General features: G+C 42.7%; 1 protein-coding gene across 1 annotated transcript in view; it reads right to left on the bottom strand.

Moving 5' to 3' along the window:
• Window positions 1-20,972, bottom strand: part of CHN2 (chimerin 2) — a 292,674-nt gene extending 271,702 nt beyond the window's left edge. Inside the window, exon 1 of the mRNA XM_019508643.1 lies at window positions 20,822-20,972. Coding sequence (XP_019364188.1) covers window positions 20,822-20,870 — 49 coding nt within the window. The 5' untranslated portion in view covers window positions 20,871-20,972. The remainder of the gene's footprint in view (window positions 1-20,821) is intronic.
• Between the last annotated feature and the right edge of the window lie 6 nt (window positions 20,973-20,978).

The following is a 20,978-nucleotide window of genomic DNA, read 5'->3' as shown; positions in this document are numbered from 1 at the left end:
CCCCCCCCCCCCCCCCGGCTCTGGGTTGCCACTTGAACACAGCCCATGCATCCACACCCCCCCAGCTGTGCCACTGCCTGGCCAGAGCTCCCTACCACTGCACGCCCTTAGTGCCATGCTACCACACACCCCTGGCACTGCTAGGTCACCAGAGTTCTGTGTTGCCACCTGAAGACTGCTCCATGAAACCACATGCCTCCAGCTCAGTGTTGCTACCCAGTGGGGTGGAGCTCTGGCCAGTCTGCAGTGCCAGGTATGTGCAGCAGTGCAAAACCAAGGGAAGCCTACCGGACTGGGCTGGATGCAATGATTCTACAGGCTGGATCTTGCTCATTGGCTGGATATTAGACACCCCGACCATCAATGACAAGTTTATGGAAGGTTTCCTACAGATATTTGCTTAATATGGCTAGTTTAGCATCTAAAAAGCAATTAATTTGATTTCCCAATTCCTACATTTAACAAACACACTTTCTGTCACATACATTTACCCCTTTAACCTCTCCAGTGGCTACACAAAAATATGTATTTTATTTTACATGTGGACATACATACACACACACACATGCATGTGAGAGAGTGAATCTACGTATGTAAAACAAAAATACATTACACACAAGCCCAATCCATATATAATTATGAAACTGAGAGTACTCCTATAACCAATAAAATCTTTGAAACCTAAGTTTAAGTGAACCTGCTGTCACATACAGGTTAAATTATAGCTCCCAGCCAGTATTTAGAGGCAAAGAGCAATGTCCCAGTAGCAACACTAAAAGACAATGCGCCTCCACAATGGCTCCAGAGCGCAAGGAAAAGGCACTGGGCACACTCTTATTTCACAGGTGCAGGAGTGGATCTTCACCCCACTAAGACAGTTCTGCTAGCCAGTGCTGCCTGCTAGCCTTTACCTCAATACTATCTCTAGATAACCTGCACTGAGAACGCATCACCACAGGCAGGGATGGGAGGGGTTCACCTCATGTATGCACTTACTTGTAGTACCTCAAATGCAATCTGCATACCTTGAACAAACAATTTCCTTGCTATTTTTTATTTCCTTTCATTAAAACCGTTTAAGGTAAAAGAGTACTGAAAGAACACAGGTATTACATACAGTCCTGATTTAATCCAAGTATGAATTAAAACACTTGGGGACCGATTCTTATTTAACTGATGTTCCTTTACATCGCGCTAGCAGTGTGAAAGGCCTTTAAATGAGAATAAATATAATTTATATTGACTTTAAAGCACATTTACGCTCTCAGCATGATGTAAAAGGGATGCAGGCTCTCAGAGTCTGTTACCATTTCCAAGGTCAGTTCAATAGAAAAACACAATTACCTGACAAAGATCTTACTCAGATTTACAGAATGAGGAAAGAGAGCACTAAGAGGAGAACTATAGTAATTTGCTGAGATGATGGCAAAACAAGACATAAAGGATCTCATCATCTGCAGCCAACAGACTGGAACACATCCTAAATATTTCTATTCCAATAAATTGGGAGGCAAAAAGAGTACAATAGTTTAATACTCAAAAGTAAAATGTGTACATCTGATGGAGAAGCACATTTGTTTTCATCTAATTTTTAGTTTATGGAATTGTCTTCCTACCTTGCCTTCGGGATCTCTCCTGTGTGACTTTAGGTTAGCACAAAGTGATTAGCACCTGATATTATACAGAATGTATACATAAAGAACTGTAACTGGGGGCCCAGTCCAACTTCAACTTAGGTCACTGGGAAGATTAATCAACTTGAATGGGAGTCATATCATTGCTAAATATCAGCGGCCACTCTTATTTTCAGGGAAATAAACAGAAGTATTGAATTACAGTAGCATAACTGCAGGTAGACAGGCAGAGATGCAGCGGCAGCAGCACCTTCAGTCTTTGAATTCCAGGGGTAGGTAAGACGGACCACCCTGACCACTCCCCACTCCCTCCACCCCCCCACCCCACAAAAATTTATTTTGCTTGGCACTTCCACCCCCGGCTCTGACAGGTTTTTGCCTAGGGTACAACATTTATTTACCCCTTTTTTGAAGCATGTTCACTAATTCTAGGAATAAGTACAGACAGCCAAAAAGCCTGAGGCTGAATTGATTCAATCTTTGCAGGTTAGTCTAAGCTGCATAGACTGAACCGATAAGCAAGTGAACAAGGCATTCATTTTGATTCCAAAAATGCAGTGACCCAGGCCAGAAGCTGGGGGACACTAGAGCACACCTCCCCGCTCAGCTGGAGCAGGTATCTTGGGCCAAGGCTAGCCCACCCATCTTGCAAGGGGGCAGGGTTGCAGAGAAGGTACAAATCATCCTGGGATGCTAGGGGACTGTGAATTAACTTGAATCGGGAGGGAATCTGGGATAGAAGTTCAATAAACTGATTTGACCTAAATCAGTTAAGTCTGATACTATATCCATCCAGGTTTATCTTAAACTTTGAAAGCAGTTTATGTGCACTAAACTTCTGTTGTGTTACCTATTTGAACCGGTTTCCAATCACTTATACCAATTTATGTGTAACTTCTGTCCTTAGCCTAGTAGTTACTACTACTTACAGAACCTACAAGTTCTTTGCTGGTATCACTCCACTCATCTGCTCCCCACCATCCACTTAAAAGAATATATAATGGGCTCTTGGATTTGGCTTATTACACAGCTTACCACAGACCTGTTTCTTTTTCTGAGAACCTATTTCTCAGGAAGCTATTCTTTGTGGTAAGGCTGGGCAGTTGGAAAGAAAATGCAATTTTCATTGGTTTGCATCTAGTATTAACTATGCAAAAAAGTTTTAAAAATATTTCTGGTTGACATCAAAGCAAAATGAATATATTCATCGGGGGGAAATAATCTTATGTTAAAGGAAAATATGCAAATTATTTCATGCTCATATGTCCTTCATAATTTGCAAAAGTTTTGTATGTCTACAATATTTTGTTTTCCAAAGGGAAAAAGACACCCAAACTGTTATCCCAGCAGCTGCCAACTCCACATGCTATTCTAACAGTTGCAAAAATTAACAGCATCAAATTACTTAAGTACATATAAATCAACAAATATATTCTGAATGGATTATATGAAAAGAAACTAATAATGGACAATAGATAAGGTCAGCATCATCCTGAGCAAGTGTGAACGTTCAAAGCTGGAATAACTCTGCTAACATCTATGAAGTTACTCGAAGTTTCAAAAGTATAACTAAAATCAGGGTCTGTACCCATGGGCTAGGAACAGAAATTACACAAATCAATATAAGTGATCGGAAACTGGTTCAAATCTGTAACACAACTTAAACATAAACAGCTTTCAAAATTGCCGAAACCAGGTTAAGATAAACCCGGATGTAGTATTTACTCAACTGATTGAAATTACATGGGTTTATTGAACTTCTGTCCTAGATCCCCTCCAGATTCAAGTTAACTCACAGTCTCCCAGTATCCCAGGATGTTTTGTACCTCCCTTGCACCCTCCCCTCCCTCCACACATCCCTGCAGGGTGGGCAGGCTAACTTTGGCCCAAATTGTCTGCTGTAGCTGAACAGGGTGGCATACTCTACCACCCCCCAGCTTCTGGCCTGGGCCACTGTAGACCTGTGGCTCCATTTTCCAGAATCAAAAGTGAATGTCTGTTCACTTGCATACTGGCTCAATCCATGCAGTTTAGATTAACCTGTGAAGACTGAATTGATTCAGCCTCAGGCTTTCTGACTGTCTGTACTTAGGTATGAAGTCCAGAAAGGTGGTGTTCTCCTCATGTTGAGAAGGAAGGAGAAAAAAGAGATTGCACAGAAAAATAGCAGAAAGTATAAACACAGTCTGGCTGAACAAAGACATTAACCCTTAAACTATTTTTTAATAAGAAGAATCCAAATCTACTGATTAAATTTTTGCATAAGATTTTTCTACGCAAAGATGTTAGCTACACCATACAAAGAAAAATTGTCAAGAAGTCCTAAAATCTTTATTACTTGAGTAAAAACTGCTGTGGTTATTAAGGAAGACAGCACTGACTAATGAATGGAATGTTGGGCTATGAGCCATGCCATCCTAATTTCTAATCCTCTGACTAGAGGCTCAGTCTATGATTCTACACAAGTAGTTTGATTGCTCTGCCTTATTTTTTCCATCTGCAATATAGGGGTGCTGTGAGGATTATTTAAAAGCTCACACAGTGCTCTCAAAATGCACAAAGTTAAATAAAATGCTAAACACTAATATTTGAACCAAGCCTCTCATTATTAAATAAGAATAGTGTATCCAATTCTCCTCAATTTATTGTATCTATAACCCAACTGAGAAAGCGATGGGATATCCCTTTACAAAGATACTACTTTCTAATTTTTTTTTATTTTCATATTTTCTGGACACTGGAAGACTTTGATCAATACTCTACCACCAGGAGTCAATAAATGCTGTTCTAAAACTACTTAACATGTACATTTGAATTTATTTCCCTATAAAAATGAAGTATATTATATATTGTCCAATTCCACTTGCATTCACTTGCTACTGAGGTATATTTTGTTTTGGCTTTTTTTTTTTTTTTTTTTTAAGAATACTTGTGTAAAAGTAGCCTTCTAGCTATATTGGTGGAATTATCAATCATTTAAAAATATTCTGACCCAGATTGTCTCTCATTTCTGCATTTAAGCTATAGATATTGCCAATTATTATAACTGAACATTATAAATATTAAGGTAGAACCTCCTCTTAATATATTTACTGCTGGCATATGCAAGTATGATTAACCAACTACAATACTAAGTGATGACATGCATATCCATAAAACCTGTAGAGATCAAAGGAACAGGCATAAGTACAAATAAAAGACAGCAACTAAAAGGAAAAGGTTTTTGTGAGTCAAAGCACTCTGCAGCAATTCTTTTTCGAGAACAATCTGCCTCCTCCTTCGCTACAGGCATAATGGAATTAGGACACAGCCAGAATCTTAGGAATGTGATGAGCATGGACAACTCTGCTTTCTAGCACCTGTTTCATTCCCCCATTCCCTTACTCTTTACTGTTAAACTCATTTGAAAGCACACATATTTAACGCATATAACTAACAACACTGTCAATTTTTTACCTGTCATTTTTCTTGTAGGTTATACCTCTACCCCCTACCTTTGTCTGCTTGCATCTTGTATACTATGAGCTCTTTTGGGTCTGCTGTCCTTTATTATGTGGTTGTACATTGTCCAACCTCATTGTACAACAAAATAAATATATAAATAAAAATAATGTTTGCATTTGTGCATCACTCCACACACATACACCCCCAATTACACCCCCAATTCGAACAGAAACCTATGGACACCAATATAATGTGATTACTTTTGGCTAGTAATAAGCTGCTATGCTCTGCAAAGTCTTACTCTGAAACAAAGCAATGTGTAATATGCCCATAGGTTCTTATTTACGTACTAGCCAAGTGCCTGTCAAGAATGACCTGGGCTGAGGGGGGCTGGGGGAGGGGGCTGGGATGGAGTGCCACCACCTAACGCCCCATGCTGCCGCTGTTCTGCCTCTTGCAGGGAGCGGGATAGGGGAGCTAAGGCCAGTGCTGCTGGCCTTGGCTCCCCTACCCTGTGTCTGGTTCTCTGTGCCGCTTGCAGGGAGCAGGGTGGGGGAGCTGAGGCCAGTGCTGCTCCCACCTCATGGTGGCGCTCCCCCACACTTGGAGCACTCTGATCGGCTGTTTCCATCAGCCAATCAGCCAATCACAGTGCGAATAAAGCATTACAGACAGACGGACTTAGGCTTTTATAATATTAGAATAATGAACATGACTATTTTTCCAGGACTAAACATTGAACTGAAATAAAGATTAAAGAAAAACAAGTTGAAAATGAACAGGTTTGGAGGATATGTACTAATTTTAAAAATATTTTCCTAATGCCAAGAGCTGCACATTTCTCAAGGGAGGTTGATATCTTGATTTTATAAAAGGACTAGCTTGCAGAGCTATAGAAATAACATACTGTGTGCTTTTGCCACAGATTTCAGTACGACTGAAGCTCTATGCTTGGGGAACCTCACTGCTGCAGTGGATGCCCCAGCTTTGACCCACTCTGTTCTGGGCATGAAGGGGAGAGCAGGCAACGCTCCTCATGTGTTCCCTAGACCATTTGTCTCTGGTCTGTGGAACATATGGAGAGGGCTTCTAAGCTCTGCAACTCTTCCTGGTTCCAGAAGGAGTCAAGTAGCAGGGAAATACTCCCCATGCCTTCTCCAGAACAGGGTGATTCCAGTCTTGGAACACCCCTCTGCAGCTCGACTCTTCCTGGTCTGGGAGAAGTGGAGCAGCGGGGAAGTTTACAGGCATTCATTTGTACACAAGAAACTCACACAGGCAAGTTCTCCCTCACTGAATAAGGAAGACCTTTCTCCTGAATCAGTCATTTTCTGTAGGTGAAATTTGATAAATGCTCATTAAGTGCTTAGGTTCTACTGGGAGAGGGTTGAATGCATCTTCCTGAAGCTGGTTAGTGCCCCCTACCAGTATATTTAGGCGTTGGTTCAGTCAGAAGAAAAAGGAACATTGCACAAAATTGCCAACATCAGTTACAGTAACTATTAGGTACTTCTTGGAGGTCTCCCACTCAAACGCACCAGCAAGATATTAAGGGATCAGAACATAAGGTGGTATGACTGACTCAAAGAATATTCTATGAATTTAAGACTCACTGTCTTGGTCACACTCAGACACATAGATACTACTGGAATGGTGATTACAACCTATGCATTAAAATTATCTATAAATCTACTTGTGTTAAATATTAGTATCTGACACACCAACTCACTTTGTAAAGGAAGTTTAACATTAAGTATTCCCTTTACTGTTCATCAAACTAAATAAATTATCATTTTCTCTATTCTACACAAGTTCTTGAACTCCCACTAACATGACATTTACTAATCTAGGTTGTTTTCCAGCTCATCAGTTGATTTCTCAGTGGTTTACAGTCTTTAGTACTAAGCTTAGTAAACAGGAAAGAAGGGAAGGGAAAGGCTGTCTATCATTATTTCCGTGTCTTTAATTTTTCCTCCAGCCTCAAGCATTCTTGCTCAAAAGCTTTAAAATTGTATGCTTGGCAGCCAGCCTTATTTAAATCATGTCCAGTCATCTACTGTTATCCATTGAGATTAAAAGAAAACTTTAAATCACCACTGATATGTCAAATTTATACTTTCATGGCGAGGGGATCAAAATATTTAATCTTCAAGTAGACTTAAATTTATGTAAAGACATTGTTGGGTGCAATCTCCTTTAAATATCATCACATCCTCATCCTAATTTCATCAATAGAAAACAAGCCACCCACAGGCTTCTAATTTTAAATAAAATGAATCTAGAACTCAAAGCATCATGTCACTAAAATCTGTCTATCATTTCAATCTGCCTAGGTGAATTGAAGAGTATTACAGAAGGGTGGGATTAAGGAGTGTGCTTTTACGAGAAGCAAATTTGTCTAATTCTTAAGAATACACCACCAGCAGAACTAACATACTCTTCATCTACATGGCATGAATACCTAAATTATTAAGTAGGCTATGTACTACTACTTTCTTTTTGGCTTATCATGAAGCCCAAAATAATTTTCATTCATCATAACAGCAAATACTATTCTGATGGGGATTTGTATAAAAACACAACCTCAATGGGAACAAAAAAAGCCTGTAGAACCAGACCTTCGTGGTCTTTACAAGCAATTAACTAAGCTTTGCAGAAACTCTATAAACCACATAAATATAACTGTATGTATAGTTTACAGGATAATAAATACAGTGCTGCCAAATCTTTTACTTCAATTGTAATATTTTACCAGCTTTTGGAATCCTATAAATGCATAAAAAAGAAAAGTGTTAGCTTTCATGTTTGGGGGCAGGGGTGGCAGGGAAAGCATGAAAAGGTGATCCACTGCATCAGGTGCTCAGGTATATAAAAGAGAAGAAAGGAACAAAAAATATGCAATCTATAAAAAAATAATAATGATTTTAGGCCAGTCTCATTACTTTGAAAGGTTTGGATCCTGACATTTTTGAACAACTGAAGTTGTCAATGGAGGGATAAGTGAGTTAAACTTTCTCAAGGACACATCTAGTCAGCGTATGAGTTAGGAGAGAAGTAAGCAACCCCCAGCACACATGCACACAAGGCCATTTTGCTCAGCACACCACCACCAGCCCAGGCTCTAAGCAGCTGCTGCCAGTCAATGAGCCCAGGGTGCTCCCAGCAGGCGGCTGGGAGGCTGTAAGCCCTGCTGCAAGCAGACCAGGCTCTATGGGCCAGGTGCAGCTGGGAGGCTACAAACAGCTGTTCCAGGCTCTGGCATGTCGGCACTCTGGCACCTTCCAAAGTAGACGTGTTTTTTTTGGCACTCCGGCAAAAAAGCATTGCCTACCCCTGAGTTAGGAACAGGGAGCTGCAGATCAAGGCACCTGTGGTGAGGGAGGCGTGGGGCAGAGGCACCTGCTCTAAACACAAAGCTATTTTATTGTGCACAGTCATAACAACATCACTTGAGCGCTTTGGACTTCTACAAAATGTGGTTTGTAATCTGCAAAACAGAAGTTCAGTTTCATGTACTTCAATCCCAGGAACTTTCTCCATTTTTCAAGAGCTGCTGATTTGAAAAAACAGGGCTGGCCCATGTGCTATATGTGTATACGCCCTGACCCAGAAATAGTAACTACATCTTCTACACACAATACATGTGTGTGACCCAAAGAAAGTGACAGACTAACATGCATTCAATTGGCATTTCATTTGTATGGCCACTGTCAGGTAAAACACGAGAACAAACACACAGTGAATTGTGAGGTTCATCTGCACCAGAACAGGAAGTACAATTTGACTTAATTTTTGACTGTATATTATATATATGTATGACCTTTTAAACTACCGATGGCACTTAATAAAGTAAAGTAATTTATGTAACATATTCATTTAGGGACATTATCTTCCATATCCACATTCCACTGCAACACGAAGAGCTGCAATAAGTGCATTCACGTTCCAGCTGAAAAAGGCACTCACCATTCTTAAAGATTCAGAACATGCTCCCTGTAACAATGTGCACACAGGCTGGAACAGGAGTTGTAAGGGGGTGTTCATTTGGAGGGTGACACTGGGAAGCTTCCAGGAAGCTCCATGTTCATGGGGATTATGCAAGAACTCTGAACACACCATGTAGCATGTTGGTGCAAGCAGCAGCACTGAATACAGTGCTATAGCCCAAATGGAGCCCTCCCATTATTTCACAGAGCATGAAACACTAACCAAAATGAAGCTGGTCTGCTAGAAATGCAAAAAAGTGGCACAGTCCCAAATCCCCACAAATGGACTAAAACTTTTAGGAAATCTAGCTGAGAACCTGCAGAACTTTAGCCAGACATGGACATACAAACTGTTTTTTTGTGACACCAGGCCTACTTAGATGGGTAGTCACTGCATTGACAATGGTTCCCACCATAGGCAGTGGAAGACCAGGGCTAACCATGCTTAGCTCCCTCAAATGCCAGGTGGGCAGGGGACATGGGACAGCTGGCACACAGCAGCACATGGCACCGTGCCACTCCTGGGGCACCGGCAGCGGGTGCAGAGATTAGCCTGCAGCAGACAGCCCACCTCGGCCCCACACTCAAATCTAAAGTGCATGCCATAGCAGGAGCCTCCCCACACTCCTGGACAAGCCGCCTGGGCTCCGAGAGTCCCACAACCTGCACTGGCCCCAGGGCCCCATTCACCTCAGCCCTTGTCCCTGCCTCTGCTCCACTCCTTCCCTCACCATGGGGGCCTTGATCTGCCCCTCACCCCTTCCCCATAAGAGACTCACCTGCTGGGAGGTGGGTGTGGGCGCAGGCACATAAGCGCATGTCCACTCAGCCCCCCCAAATAATATTTTCTCCCTCCGCCTATGGCCCCCACCCACTTACTCCACAACTGCTCAAATGAATTCATTGCAGTACAGAGCAGCAGCAGAAAACTGCAATATAAATTCTGTGTCTTTCAAAGGGAAACTTCCTACATTAATATAGCCATCTGACTCTTTTCACTTTGCAGCTCACTGCATGCCCTCAGAAATACTGTAATCTTTGCAGCAGAACAGCTGCAGAAAGACCACCCAATAATAGGAAATACTGTACCACTGTCTCTGCCATTTACATAGTCTCTCCAGTATATACTCAGTCCTTAAAAGACTTCAAATGTTTACGCAACTAACTTTTGAATATGCATTCGGAAATTATAATATTTTGACATTTATGTACTATAATCCCCATTAAATATGGTGATAAAGTTTTACATTAGAAAAACAAAAATAAATGATATACAAGCACTAATGCCATAAGCAGCGATCTGGGGTTTCTGTTTGCCATAGAAAACCATGGCAAACTTCAGATTTTCTCATTTTAAGGAGAAAAACCTGGATTTTCTCCTTTAAAGGAGAAAAATGTGGGAAATGGTGGGTTTCCCCTTGCACGTTGGAACTCTGCCAGCCTGCAAGGGGATCGGGAGATGGGCAATGAGGCAGGAGTTGCCATGTGCATGTGTTCATGTGCAGCCTGGAAAGCAGATCCCTGCAGGCAGGTCTGGTGGCTGGGGAAGATGGGATGGTATTGAGGCCCCCACATGGAGGGAGGGAGAGGGCTGGACAGTTTGCCCAGCTGGGGCAGTGCATAGGGCTTGGGGCAAGAATGCGCAGCCGCAGGGCCTGGGCAGGGAGTGGGACGGAGCCATGGGTGGCTCTCTGCCACTGCGCACACTCTAGATTTGTGCGTGCAGGGACCAGAGGCAGGTTGCCCCCTGCAGGCTGAGGTTCTCCCCACCATGCTGCCCTCCCTCCATGGGCCTCCATATCCCAGAGGGCACGACCCTGCACAGCAGGGCACAATGGGTCAGAGAAGCTTGGTGATGCCACCACGAGCCCCATTCCTGCTTGGCAAAGCGCTCCCTGCCTGCCTGGCAGCAGCGGGGGGGGGGCAGCATGGAGTTGTGCCCCCTGCTGCTACCGGGCAGGCAGGGGGTGCTTCCCCATGGGGGTGTGGGGCTCCTGGAGGTGGCACTGAGCTTCTCCACCTGGCCCCACTCTGCCTTACTGCACCAGGTCCTGTCTGCTGGGCCGCAAGGCCCCAGAGGGAGGGCAGCAGGGCAGGGAACCCCAGGCCCACAGCAGGTAGCCCACATCCATGTCCCCACCACCACGGGCTCTGCTCCTGCCATGCCACCTGTGTGGGAGGGGGAGCTGGGCTCCATGCTCCACTCTGCCACACCAACTGCTGCCTCTCATGGGCAGCATCCAGGGCTCGGACACTACTGTGGGCAGGAGAGGGGCCAAGGAGGCTGTGTACCTGGGTCCCTGGCCCTGTAGCCCTGGCAGCTGGGGGCTTCCTCTGGGGGGCTGTGGGTGGGGAGTTAGGGGCACCGGCAGGGTTGTGGATCAATAGTGAGGAGCACCAGCAGGGCTGGAGGGCTGTGGCTTGGGAGTGAGGACTATGGCATGGGCAGGGCACCAATGTATCAGAGCTGCTCAATGCCACAAAGCAGTGGAGGGGTGCAGTCACCCTTCTTTAGGCATAGGGAGTGTCTGCTGGTAGGTATTTAGAATTGATTTTATTATAGTGATTGAGTCACTGGTAGGCTTCCAATTTGTTTTAAAATTGTAAATATCAATAAAATATTGTGTTCAACTGATAACTATATATATAGTGGCATTTCATTTTAATCATAGAAAAATGTGGATTTTGAGGTTTAAGCAGAGAATTTTCAATTTTTTATCAGAGAAAATCAGGATCCCTGATCATAAGGAGAGATGAGCACTAATTTTTTCACCAAAGAGAACTAATTTCATCACCAGTTACAAAACAAATGAGAGCTAACTTTATCACTAGTTATAAAATAAAAAAATCTACTGTTAAAAGACTTATTTTAGTTCATTTGCTTCTGCATTGCTTGGAAGGTTAAGCGTCACACATATGCAACAACACAGAACACAGGTTTTACTTCTACCCACAAATTCCTCTATATATTGCGACATCACAACTGGATATAAAGTCAAGCCTACCTATACTTGTATTAAGGAGAGGGGTTTATCTTTCAATACGTAGAAGCCAAAGCTAATTTTAGATATTCTTGCATGATCAGTAAGTCATCTGGGCAGGTTTGGGAAGGTGATTTGCTTAAACGGATGCTGGGAACAAAAAAAGCGTAACGGCAACATGAAAATGTTGTTACAACTCAAGCGTCTGAAACAGAAACATAGGCCAAAACTAAGAGTAACAGTGGGTTATGTTTGATTTAGTGATTGTACCCATACATGGGAAAGGCCCTTAGCTACTATTTGTTATTTTATCAGTTACAGGTTTCCCTTGATTTATGTGGGTTCTACATATTCAAATTTTCTCTTATGCAATCACCCTTTTTCTACCCAAAAGTCCTTATATGCGAGGTAAATTTACTCCTACGCGATCACGGCTTCTCTTGTCCCCATTCACCCCACCCCTGGGCTGTGCCGTGCCGTGGTGCAGGCAGGTGGTGTCGGCTGCTCCCAGGTCTGCTGCAACAGCTGGGTTGAGGGGGGAGAAGCAGAGCCCCAGGAGATTCGGGGCATAGTGCAATGCAGCAGCTACAGGCAACTGGTGTCAGCTGTTCCTGTGGCTGCTGCAGCAGGGACTGGGGTGAGTGCGGAGAAGCAGAGGCCCAGGACTGCAGCAGGCAGCAATGCGACAGGAATGGTGAGTGGGTGCGGGGCGGGGCTTTTGCTGCTACGTGCCCCCCAGGAGGGCTGGGGGGCTGCACCAGGCTCTTCCCAGGGAGCCATGGGCCCCCCGGATCTGCACGCGACATGACAGCAGCCTGCTGCTGCAGGCTGGGGATGGTGGTACCACTAGGCCAGGTTGGGGGGGGGGCTACGGCAAATTTTGGGGTGGCAGCAGCCCCCTTCCCAGGGCCACCACCCACCCCAAGCACCAGGAAGAGCCAGGTGCCTCCGCCAGCCCCAGCCTGCAGTGACAGCCTATTCTCATCCTGCGCACAGATCCGGGGGCCCACATCCCCCAGGAAGAGCCTGGTGCAGCCCCCCAGCCTGCAGCCTTCCTGGGGGGCACATAGCAGCAAGAGCCGTTTCCCCCCACCTTGTGCCCCCCACCCCTCCGCCTCATGTCCACTCACAGTTCCCTCCACTTTGTTGCCTACTGCAGCCCCGAGAGCTGCCAATGGGTTGTGCCGCACCCCTCCCCTAGTCCCAGCCTTATCCCCTCCCTCCTTCACCAGTGTGGGAATGTATCTCTATCTAGTCCATTGTAAGCTGGGTTCACTTTATGCAAATTCAGTTTATGTGCCATTGTCTTGGAATGCGTGTACCGCATAAATTGAGGGAAACCTGTATAATGGTAAATAAGCCATCCTCACCAATACGAACCAGATTCTCTGATAAAGTCAGCTCAGGGAATAAACAGTGTGTTCTGAAGATAATCTTATTGTGAGGAGCTTGTTCAATGAAAAATGATGTGGCACTCAGCACCTTCGGTTTATCTTATTCCAAACACTTTCCTACCGGATTTACCTTACCAGGTGCGTAAGTCCGTCCCTGTTGTCAAATACTAGTATACTAATCTGCAAATCTTAACATTAATGATACCGTGGCATTATTGCAACATTGGTTCCCTTGTACTAGGAAGAAACTACTCATTCTCTAGCCTCAGAAGCTGGATCACTGCCGAGTGCAGCAGAGTGATGAAACTATTATTATTGAACTCTGCATGATTCACAGTTAGTAATAACAATCTTCAAAATATAAAATTCAAGTTTACATTCTCATAACCAAAGGTGAGAAAAAAGAGTGCAAGAATGGATTATTCTTCGTAGGAGTTAAAACTATGCATTTACACTAACTTTTGTATATAATTCTCAGATGAATTGTGAATGCACCTGTAAGGAAGTGGTGTATATGGAATTATAGATTTATAGCTTCTTGTACAAATCCTGTTACATTTCCCTGCAACAAAAGCTTTTTCATGCAATATTAATGTGGCATTTCTTAATACATAGTTCTCCTGAACATAATTCTCCTAGTTCATTGCTTCAACAAAAGCAAGAGATATGGAGGAACAGACTGGCCCCCCAGCTTGAGCATTTTTTCTGCCAGCACACAAACTAAGCATGTAAAGGAAAACACTGTCAACATTGCCCTTTAGAGAAAGTACATTGATTTGTTTTTAAAACTTAGCACATTTTCTAACTACATCTTTATAAAAACACCCTTGTTTAAGACTTAGCTAAGTCAGTTTACTAAATAAAAAATAAAGCTTCTTGAAAAGCACTGTGGGCAAAAACATGCAGGACTGATGTATGTGATGCAGAAAGACTCAGTAACCTCAAGAGTCCCTTCCTATAATCCCTTGTTATTTGGCACATCTAAAACTTCCTGGGACCAGGAAAACAGAAGGTAGAAGCCTAGTCAAGTGAACTGGGATCCAAAAAGGTCATCATAATGACAGCATGAAACATGGTATGTCTGATCCTAAGCATATGTCTCCGAGACAAGTAGATCAAGAAGAAAAATTGACTTTGGTTATTCAGCAAATAAATACAAATGAAATAAATCAAAGGTATCTTGTAAGAGTTATTCAACGCATTATTCTGGGTAGTCACCAGTTTATGCATTTAATCTTGGATGGATCAGAACAATAATTTGGAATTTTTTCTTTTCTGAAGTTTCTTTTTTTAATGTAACAATGTTATGTTCTCCAGTCTCCTCACATACAAGTGACTGGTGAGCTTTAATTCAAGTCTAAAACCCACAGCTACTAAAAGCTCAGCATGAGGAACAGAAAAAAGAGCAGAATTGTTATTGTCCTGTTTCGAATCAAGAGTAGCACTTTATCAACATAAACACAACATTATTTACAGAGCTTTCACATACCATTTTCACAACGCTATTTCTATGAAATCATTAAGAATAAATACCTATGTTCACTCACCAATCTTTTTCCCAATTAAATTCTTTCTGAATATGTGTATAATACCAATTCATTTATTTTCACTTGCTAGGATCTTAATTAAAATCAGTTTATGTTGGCTTTCTTTTTTACAATATATGTCTGTTTCACATCTTAGCACCTTCATGAGCCCCCAGAGAGTCATGAGCCTTTAATATTTTATTTTGACCTTGTTAAGTTAACAGAAGTGCCTACTATTTTTCTTCCTTATATGCTAGGTATTTTTTTCTCTTTGCACAACACAGTATGTGGGGAAACCACCTCACTGGCAACCACGTTGTCTTTGTATAAACATAATTCAGTTTATATAAAAACAAATTTTTATGCTTTTTCTGTTCCTTACAGGATTTTTGTAAAACAAATTATCCTTGGCAGCATTAATTAAATTAAGGACTGCTGACCAATAACGGGTAATATATTTATTCTGAACTTCAGGACAGGTAAGTGTTTCTTGGCTAATCACACATTTTAAGTACTAGAGTGCAAAAAAAAAATAACTATCACTTTTCAAAAAGGAACATATATCAATTTAGTTCAGCATATTATTCCCAAAGGACACAAAATAGCATTTTAAAACCACTGAATTATATTAAAATAAGTTGCAACAACATCTGGTCTAGCTGAGCTTCTTGTTGATCAACAAGATGGGACAATATCCACATATGATACTACCCAGAAGCACAGGCTGGAGTAGAACAGATACAGAGTTCTCTACACCTGATCCTCACTGACTACTGGCTTCTCTAATACAAAGTTTCAAGAATGGAGCCTGAAGTTTACCTATTATAGGTAACTCTCCATCCATTTGTGCTACAAGGGGAAAGGAGAGTACTGGTGTGAAGTCAGAATGGTGAAGAGTTTACTAACCTGGAAAGTTTTAAACTAGTTTTAAACTATGAGGGAAAGAACAAAGGAGGAAGTAAAGGTCAGTAAACAGAGAGGGGGGCGGGCTATGAACTGGAGTTGAGGGTATTTAAATGGCACAAATTGTTGGGAGAAGGGAAGAAAAGTTAGAGGTGTGAACCAGGCCAAGGGGGCTGATGCAACAAGCACAAGAAATGGATACTTTAGAAGTGAGGGAAAGCAGAAGCAAGAGCTGGCATGGGGTAAGTCAGCAGGTCACTCCGATGAATGCTATGGGAGAACTGCTGAGAAAAAAGTTGACATCCACATATTAAATAACTGCAGTTTGAACATGGCATATGCAGTGCAGGGTTCCAGATAAGAAAACTGATGGGCAATACTAAACCCCCATTTAACACAACTATAGCCCTTTTATTTTGTCCGTATTTCCAGATGTGAATTTTCAGGCAGAAAGGACAACATTTTCCAAAGTGCCTAAGTCCTACTGAAACTCAAGTCCCAATGAGGTGTTGAAGAGCCTTGTTGACTTGCATACTTTTGAAAATTTTACTGAAAAACAGTTTATGTAGTTGTCTGCCAAAGACTCTGGTGAGAAAATACTAATATGCACCTTTTCCATCCAACTTTCTGTGTTAAAGGGTTAAGCCAGCTTCCACTTAAGTCAGTGAAAAACAACTTAATTAACTTTAGCTGGATCAGGCCCCAGGCAAGTGTCCAAGTTACTGAGTCTATAATTAGCAACATGACAGTGGAACTACACAAGACTAATATTAGAGAATGATAATTCTCAAAGAAGAAAAAGAAGTTCCCTAATTGTTAAAGGAAAAGGTTGGCAACAAAGAACTGCATTTTGAATGACTAGAACACTACCTTCCACAAATGTCTTGGGCACACCACAGTGTCTCAGTTCTCCATCTGAGAACTAATAGCAATGTATCACCTTGCAGCAGTGCTATAAGAATTATTTAATGTTCATAAAACTTTTTAAAATTACTTTTTCAACACAGAATCAAATATTATTCCTATACAGTCACACAACTGACAATTAATGTAAGTCAGTAACACTGACTTGACAGAACTGATAGAAAATACATAAATGATAACATTATTGTGTGGCTTCTTCACATGGGAAGTACTTGAACCATTATCTTATATTTTGCCTTTCTGACATGTTCTGATGGCATAGGAAAAAGAAAATGTTACACTGCAAATGGCCAATTGCATTAACATGTCCTTAGGCATTACAAGTCAGTACATGTAAAGTACTTTTTTCCTCCAAGCATTACTATCACTACAATTGATCAACTTAGTACCACTGTATCTAGTATAGATTGGTTCCTAAAATAAACTATCATCTAATACCCAATTCTGCTCCCACTAAAGAAAATTAGCAGGGAACAGACCTAAATAACATGAGTAAGAAAAAGGAGGAAATGTTCCCACTGACATCATTAAAGGGGTTAGGATTACTTATCTACTCTTCAAGTAGTAACTTTTATGAACTCCATAAACACACAATTTTTCTTTTCCTTGTGAGACAGACTCTGGTCATCATGAGAGAGACTCTGGCCCTCACCTGTATATGGGCACAAGCACCATAGATTGGTCAAAATTTTGATAGGCTTGCAAAACACCTCTCATTGTAGCAATGCTCATAAAAGAGAATTGCTTCCCTCAGATGTGCAACTCTGCAGAGACTGGTTACAGCCTGGTATCCAACCACTCATCGCAGCATATCTACTTGACATGGCAAGTGGCACCATTATAGCTACCAGAACTAAAATCCCTCATGTAAACAAGCTCTGAGTCACTGAAAACTGCTGACATATTTTGAATGCTCAAATCTAACATCTACCGCATGCATCAAAGTTATAAATGCAGCAGCTTAAGGTCAGAACATGTCATTTTTTGCAGTTGCAAAACAAAAAAAATTAATACTAACTGACAGAGATCTTAAGATTCCAAAAATGATGTATACCACCATTAAATAAACAGATTAGATTCTTATGGTTCACAAAAAATAAGAGAAATAATTTTGCTGAGGTTAAAAATGTGTTTTCAAATATAGGAATACTGAACAGTTTAAAAGCCTTTCATTTGAGGATCTCAAAGCACTTTACAAGCATTAATTTAATCAGCCTATACTAGAAGTAAGTAACTAACCCACAGAAATGTAAGTGACTTGATGAAGGTCAAAGGGCAAGTCACTAGTCAGCCTCTTAGCATCCTGCAATCACCCTAGACCTCACATCTTTTTCCATTAGCAAAATATATTACTATTCTGCATTTCCTCACTTCCACTGAGAGAACTTAACTATATCAATTGCAAGACTTTATCTTGTTAACTCAAATATAATTGTATCAAAATAAATGTAAAAGCAAGCAAATGCAGTTGCATGATATTAAAAGTATTTTCTAAGACTTGCTGAGTTCTGAGAACAGAAACCACAGACAGCTGAAATGTGGCTGTGCAGTCAGATATGATATGCCTGCTAATACTGGAAACTTTGCTTTACTGTAGGATATTGACTTTTTCATTAACAAGGGCATAGGGAAAAATCATTTTGTTAAAACTATAGGCACACAGATAAATACCTGAAGTTTGAATGTGTGAAAGTAAAAGCTAGTACCTTATTTTAGGAGAGTGATCATGGTTTTACTTGTTACTGTTATACCATCTAGAAACCTTAGCCTTAGGACAGAGATTGTGCTAGGTGCTGTACAAACACAAAAAAAAAAATAATCCCTGCCCCCCAAAGACTTTCTAATCCCAGCATTAAACTATCACATACCCACTACACATTAGTCCATTTTAGCACATTACACAAAGGTCACTGTCATGCTTACCATCACAGATATACATGTATCATTCTCACCAGGTCCAAAGATCTTAAATGCCTTTCAAGAAGAGCGCATGTATTTTGGTCCTAGCTCTTTCAGTACTTTGGTATAAACACTACATCACAAGTACACTGAGACACTGCATTTCCCCTAACTGTTTCTCTCTCCTAATTACTACAATATTCTTATTTCCACTTTCTTGTCCCATTTGTCAGTTGTAACTTAAAAATGAATTATATAAAGAATCAATTAGCTGAGAAGGTAATACAATAGATTTCCCTAATTCATTGCTTTGATTAGAAGACCATCATATTTCAGAGATGAGTGGAGTGTTTTTATGTTCTTCTCACTTCTTCTGTCACTTTGATTAAACTACCTGAACAAGTATGTCTGTGGTTCACAACCTGAACCATATCACGGCCCCAGGTTAAAATAAAACAATTTTTTGAGACCCACCCCTCTCCTATCCAGCTCCTAAAACTGCAATATGGTCATGACCCCTTTCAACTTCATGGTTCAGAACCATGAACTACAAGAAAGCAGAAGTCAGACTCTTAAAAATCCTAGCTGATGCTTTGGCAACAACGACACACTGTTGGCTTATATTCAGCTTAGTCCCCTTCAGCTGTCCACCCCCAGGTCCTTTTCTGCAGAGCTGCTGCCCAGCCAGACAGTCCCCAGCCTGTACCTGGTGCATAGGATTCTTCCAGCCTAAGTGCATGCCTTTACACTTGCCCTTATTGAACCTTATAAGGTTTCTTTTGGCCCAATCCTTCAATTTGTCTAGGTCTTTCTGAATCCTAGCCCTACCCATTTAGTGTATCTACTACTCCCCCCTGCTTGGTGTCATCTGCAGTCTTGCTGAGGGTGCACTATATGCCATCTTCCAGGTCATTGATGAAGATATTGAACAAACCAGCCCCAGGACTGACCCCTCGGTCACTGCACTTGATACTGGCTGCCAACTAGACAGAGACATTGATTACTACCCTTTGAGCCCGATGCTCCAACCAGTTTTCTATCCACTGTACAGTCCATTCATCCAGCCTGCACTTCCTTAGCCTGCTTGTGAGAATGGGATAGTGTATAAAAAGGCTTGGTAAAAACAAGGTATATCACATCCGCTGCTCTCCCCACATGCACAGAGCCAGTCATCTCATCCTAGAAGGCAATCAGATTGGTCAGGCATAATGTTATATATGTGCATGACCAGAGGTGGACACATGCACACAATATATGTGCATGACCAGAAGCATGCGTGCGTGCGTGCGCGCGCGCGCGCACACACACACACACACACACTCATGATATATGTAAATGACCTGGGGCACATGCACACACACTCATGATGATATATGTGTATGACCAGAGGCACACACACACACAATCATGATCTATGTGCATGGCCAGGGGCATGTATACACACACACACACACACACACACACACACTCATGATATATGTGCATGACCAGGGGCATGTATGCACACACACAATATATGTGCAGTATCAAAGGAACACACACACACACACAAGCACACTATCATTACGTATGTACACACACACACACACACACACACACACACATACATGCATACATACATGCATACATACATACATACATACATGGACACTATCAGGGCCCAGGCCCGGCCCAGGAGCCCCCCAGGCTGAGCAGAGGGGGAACAAGAAGACAGACAGTCTTGGCCCCAAAGACCTTCCACTCCCCGTGACAAGCCAAGGGCCACCAGCTGGACACCACCAGGAGCCCCAGGAAACAATGAGGGAGGCAGAAGCCTGCCTGGCAGGCTCCGCAATGCTTTCAGAAGCTGCCCAGCCTTTAAAAAGAAAAAAAGCCGAGCCCCAGAGCTGGGCAGGGGCTCCCGTCCCTCCTTCCCCCGCCGGGTGAGGAGGCTGGCGAGTTGCGCGCTGCCCCCTGCCCAGGGCCGCCCCCGGCCCCCGCTCATTGCCGAAACAAACAAAGGCGGCGCGGGGCGCCGGGCGGGGGGCGCCGCACTTGGCCCAGTCCCCGTCCCCGTCCCCGTCCCGCGCCACCACCCTCCCGCCCAGCACCGCGCGCACAAACTAAGGCAGCGGCGGGGGAGAAACTTACCGGAGGACACGGAAGAGCCGGACAGGCTGGAGTTACTGGATGCTGCCATGGTGCCTTCTCCTGGCCCCGCGCCTCTAGCCCCGCCGCTGCCCCCGGCCCATGGCAAAGTGCCGGAGACGCGCGATGCGGAGCCGCCGCCGCAGCCGCCTACGCCGCG

Source organism: Gavialis gangeticus, unplaced genomic scaffold, assembly GCF_001723915.1.
Source record: "Gavialis gangeticus isolate Ggan-Ray unplaced genomic scaffold, GavGan_comp1, whole genome shotgun sequence".
Taxonomy (NCBI): domain Eukaryota; kingdom Metazoa; phylum Chordata; order Crocodylia; family Gavialidae; genus Gavialis; species Gavialis gangeticus.
The sequence above is the reverse complement of the archived record's forward strand: the minus strand, read 5'-3'. Positions and strand labels throughout refer to the sequence as shown.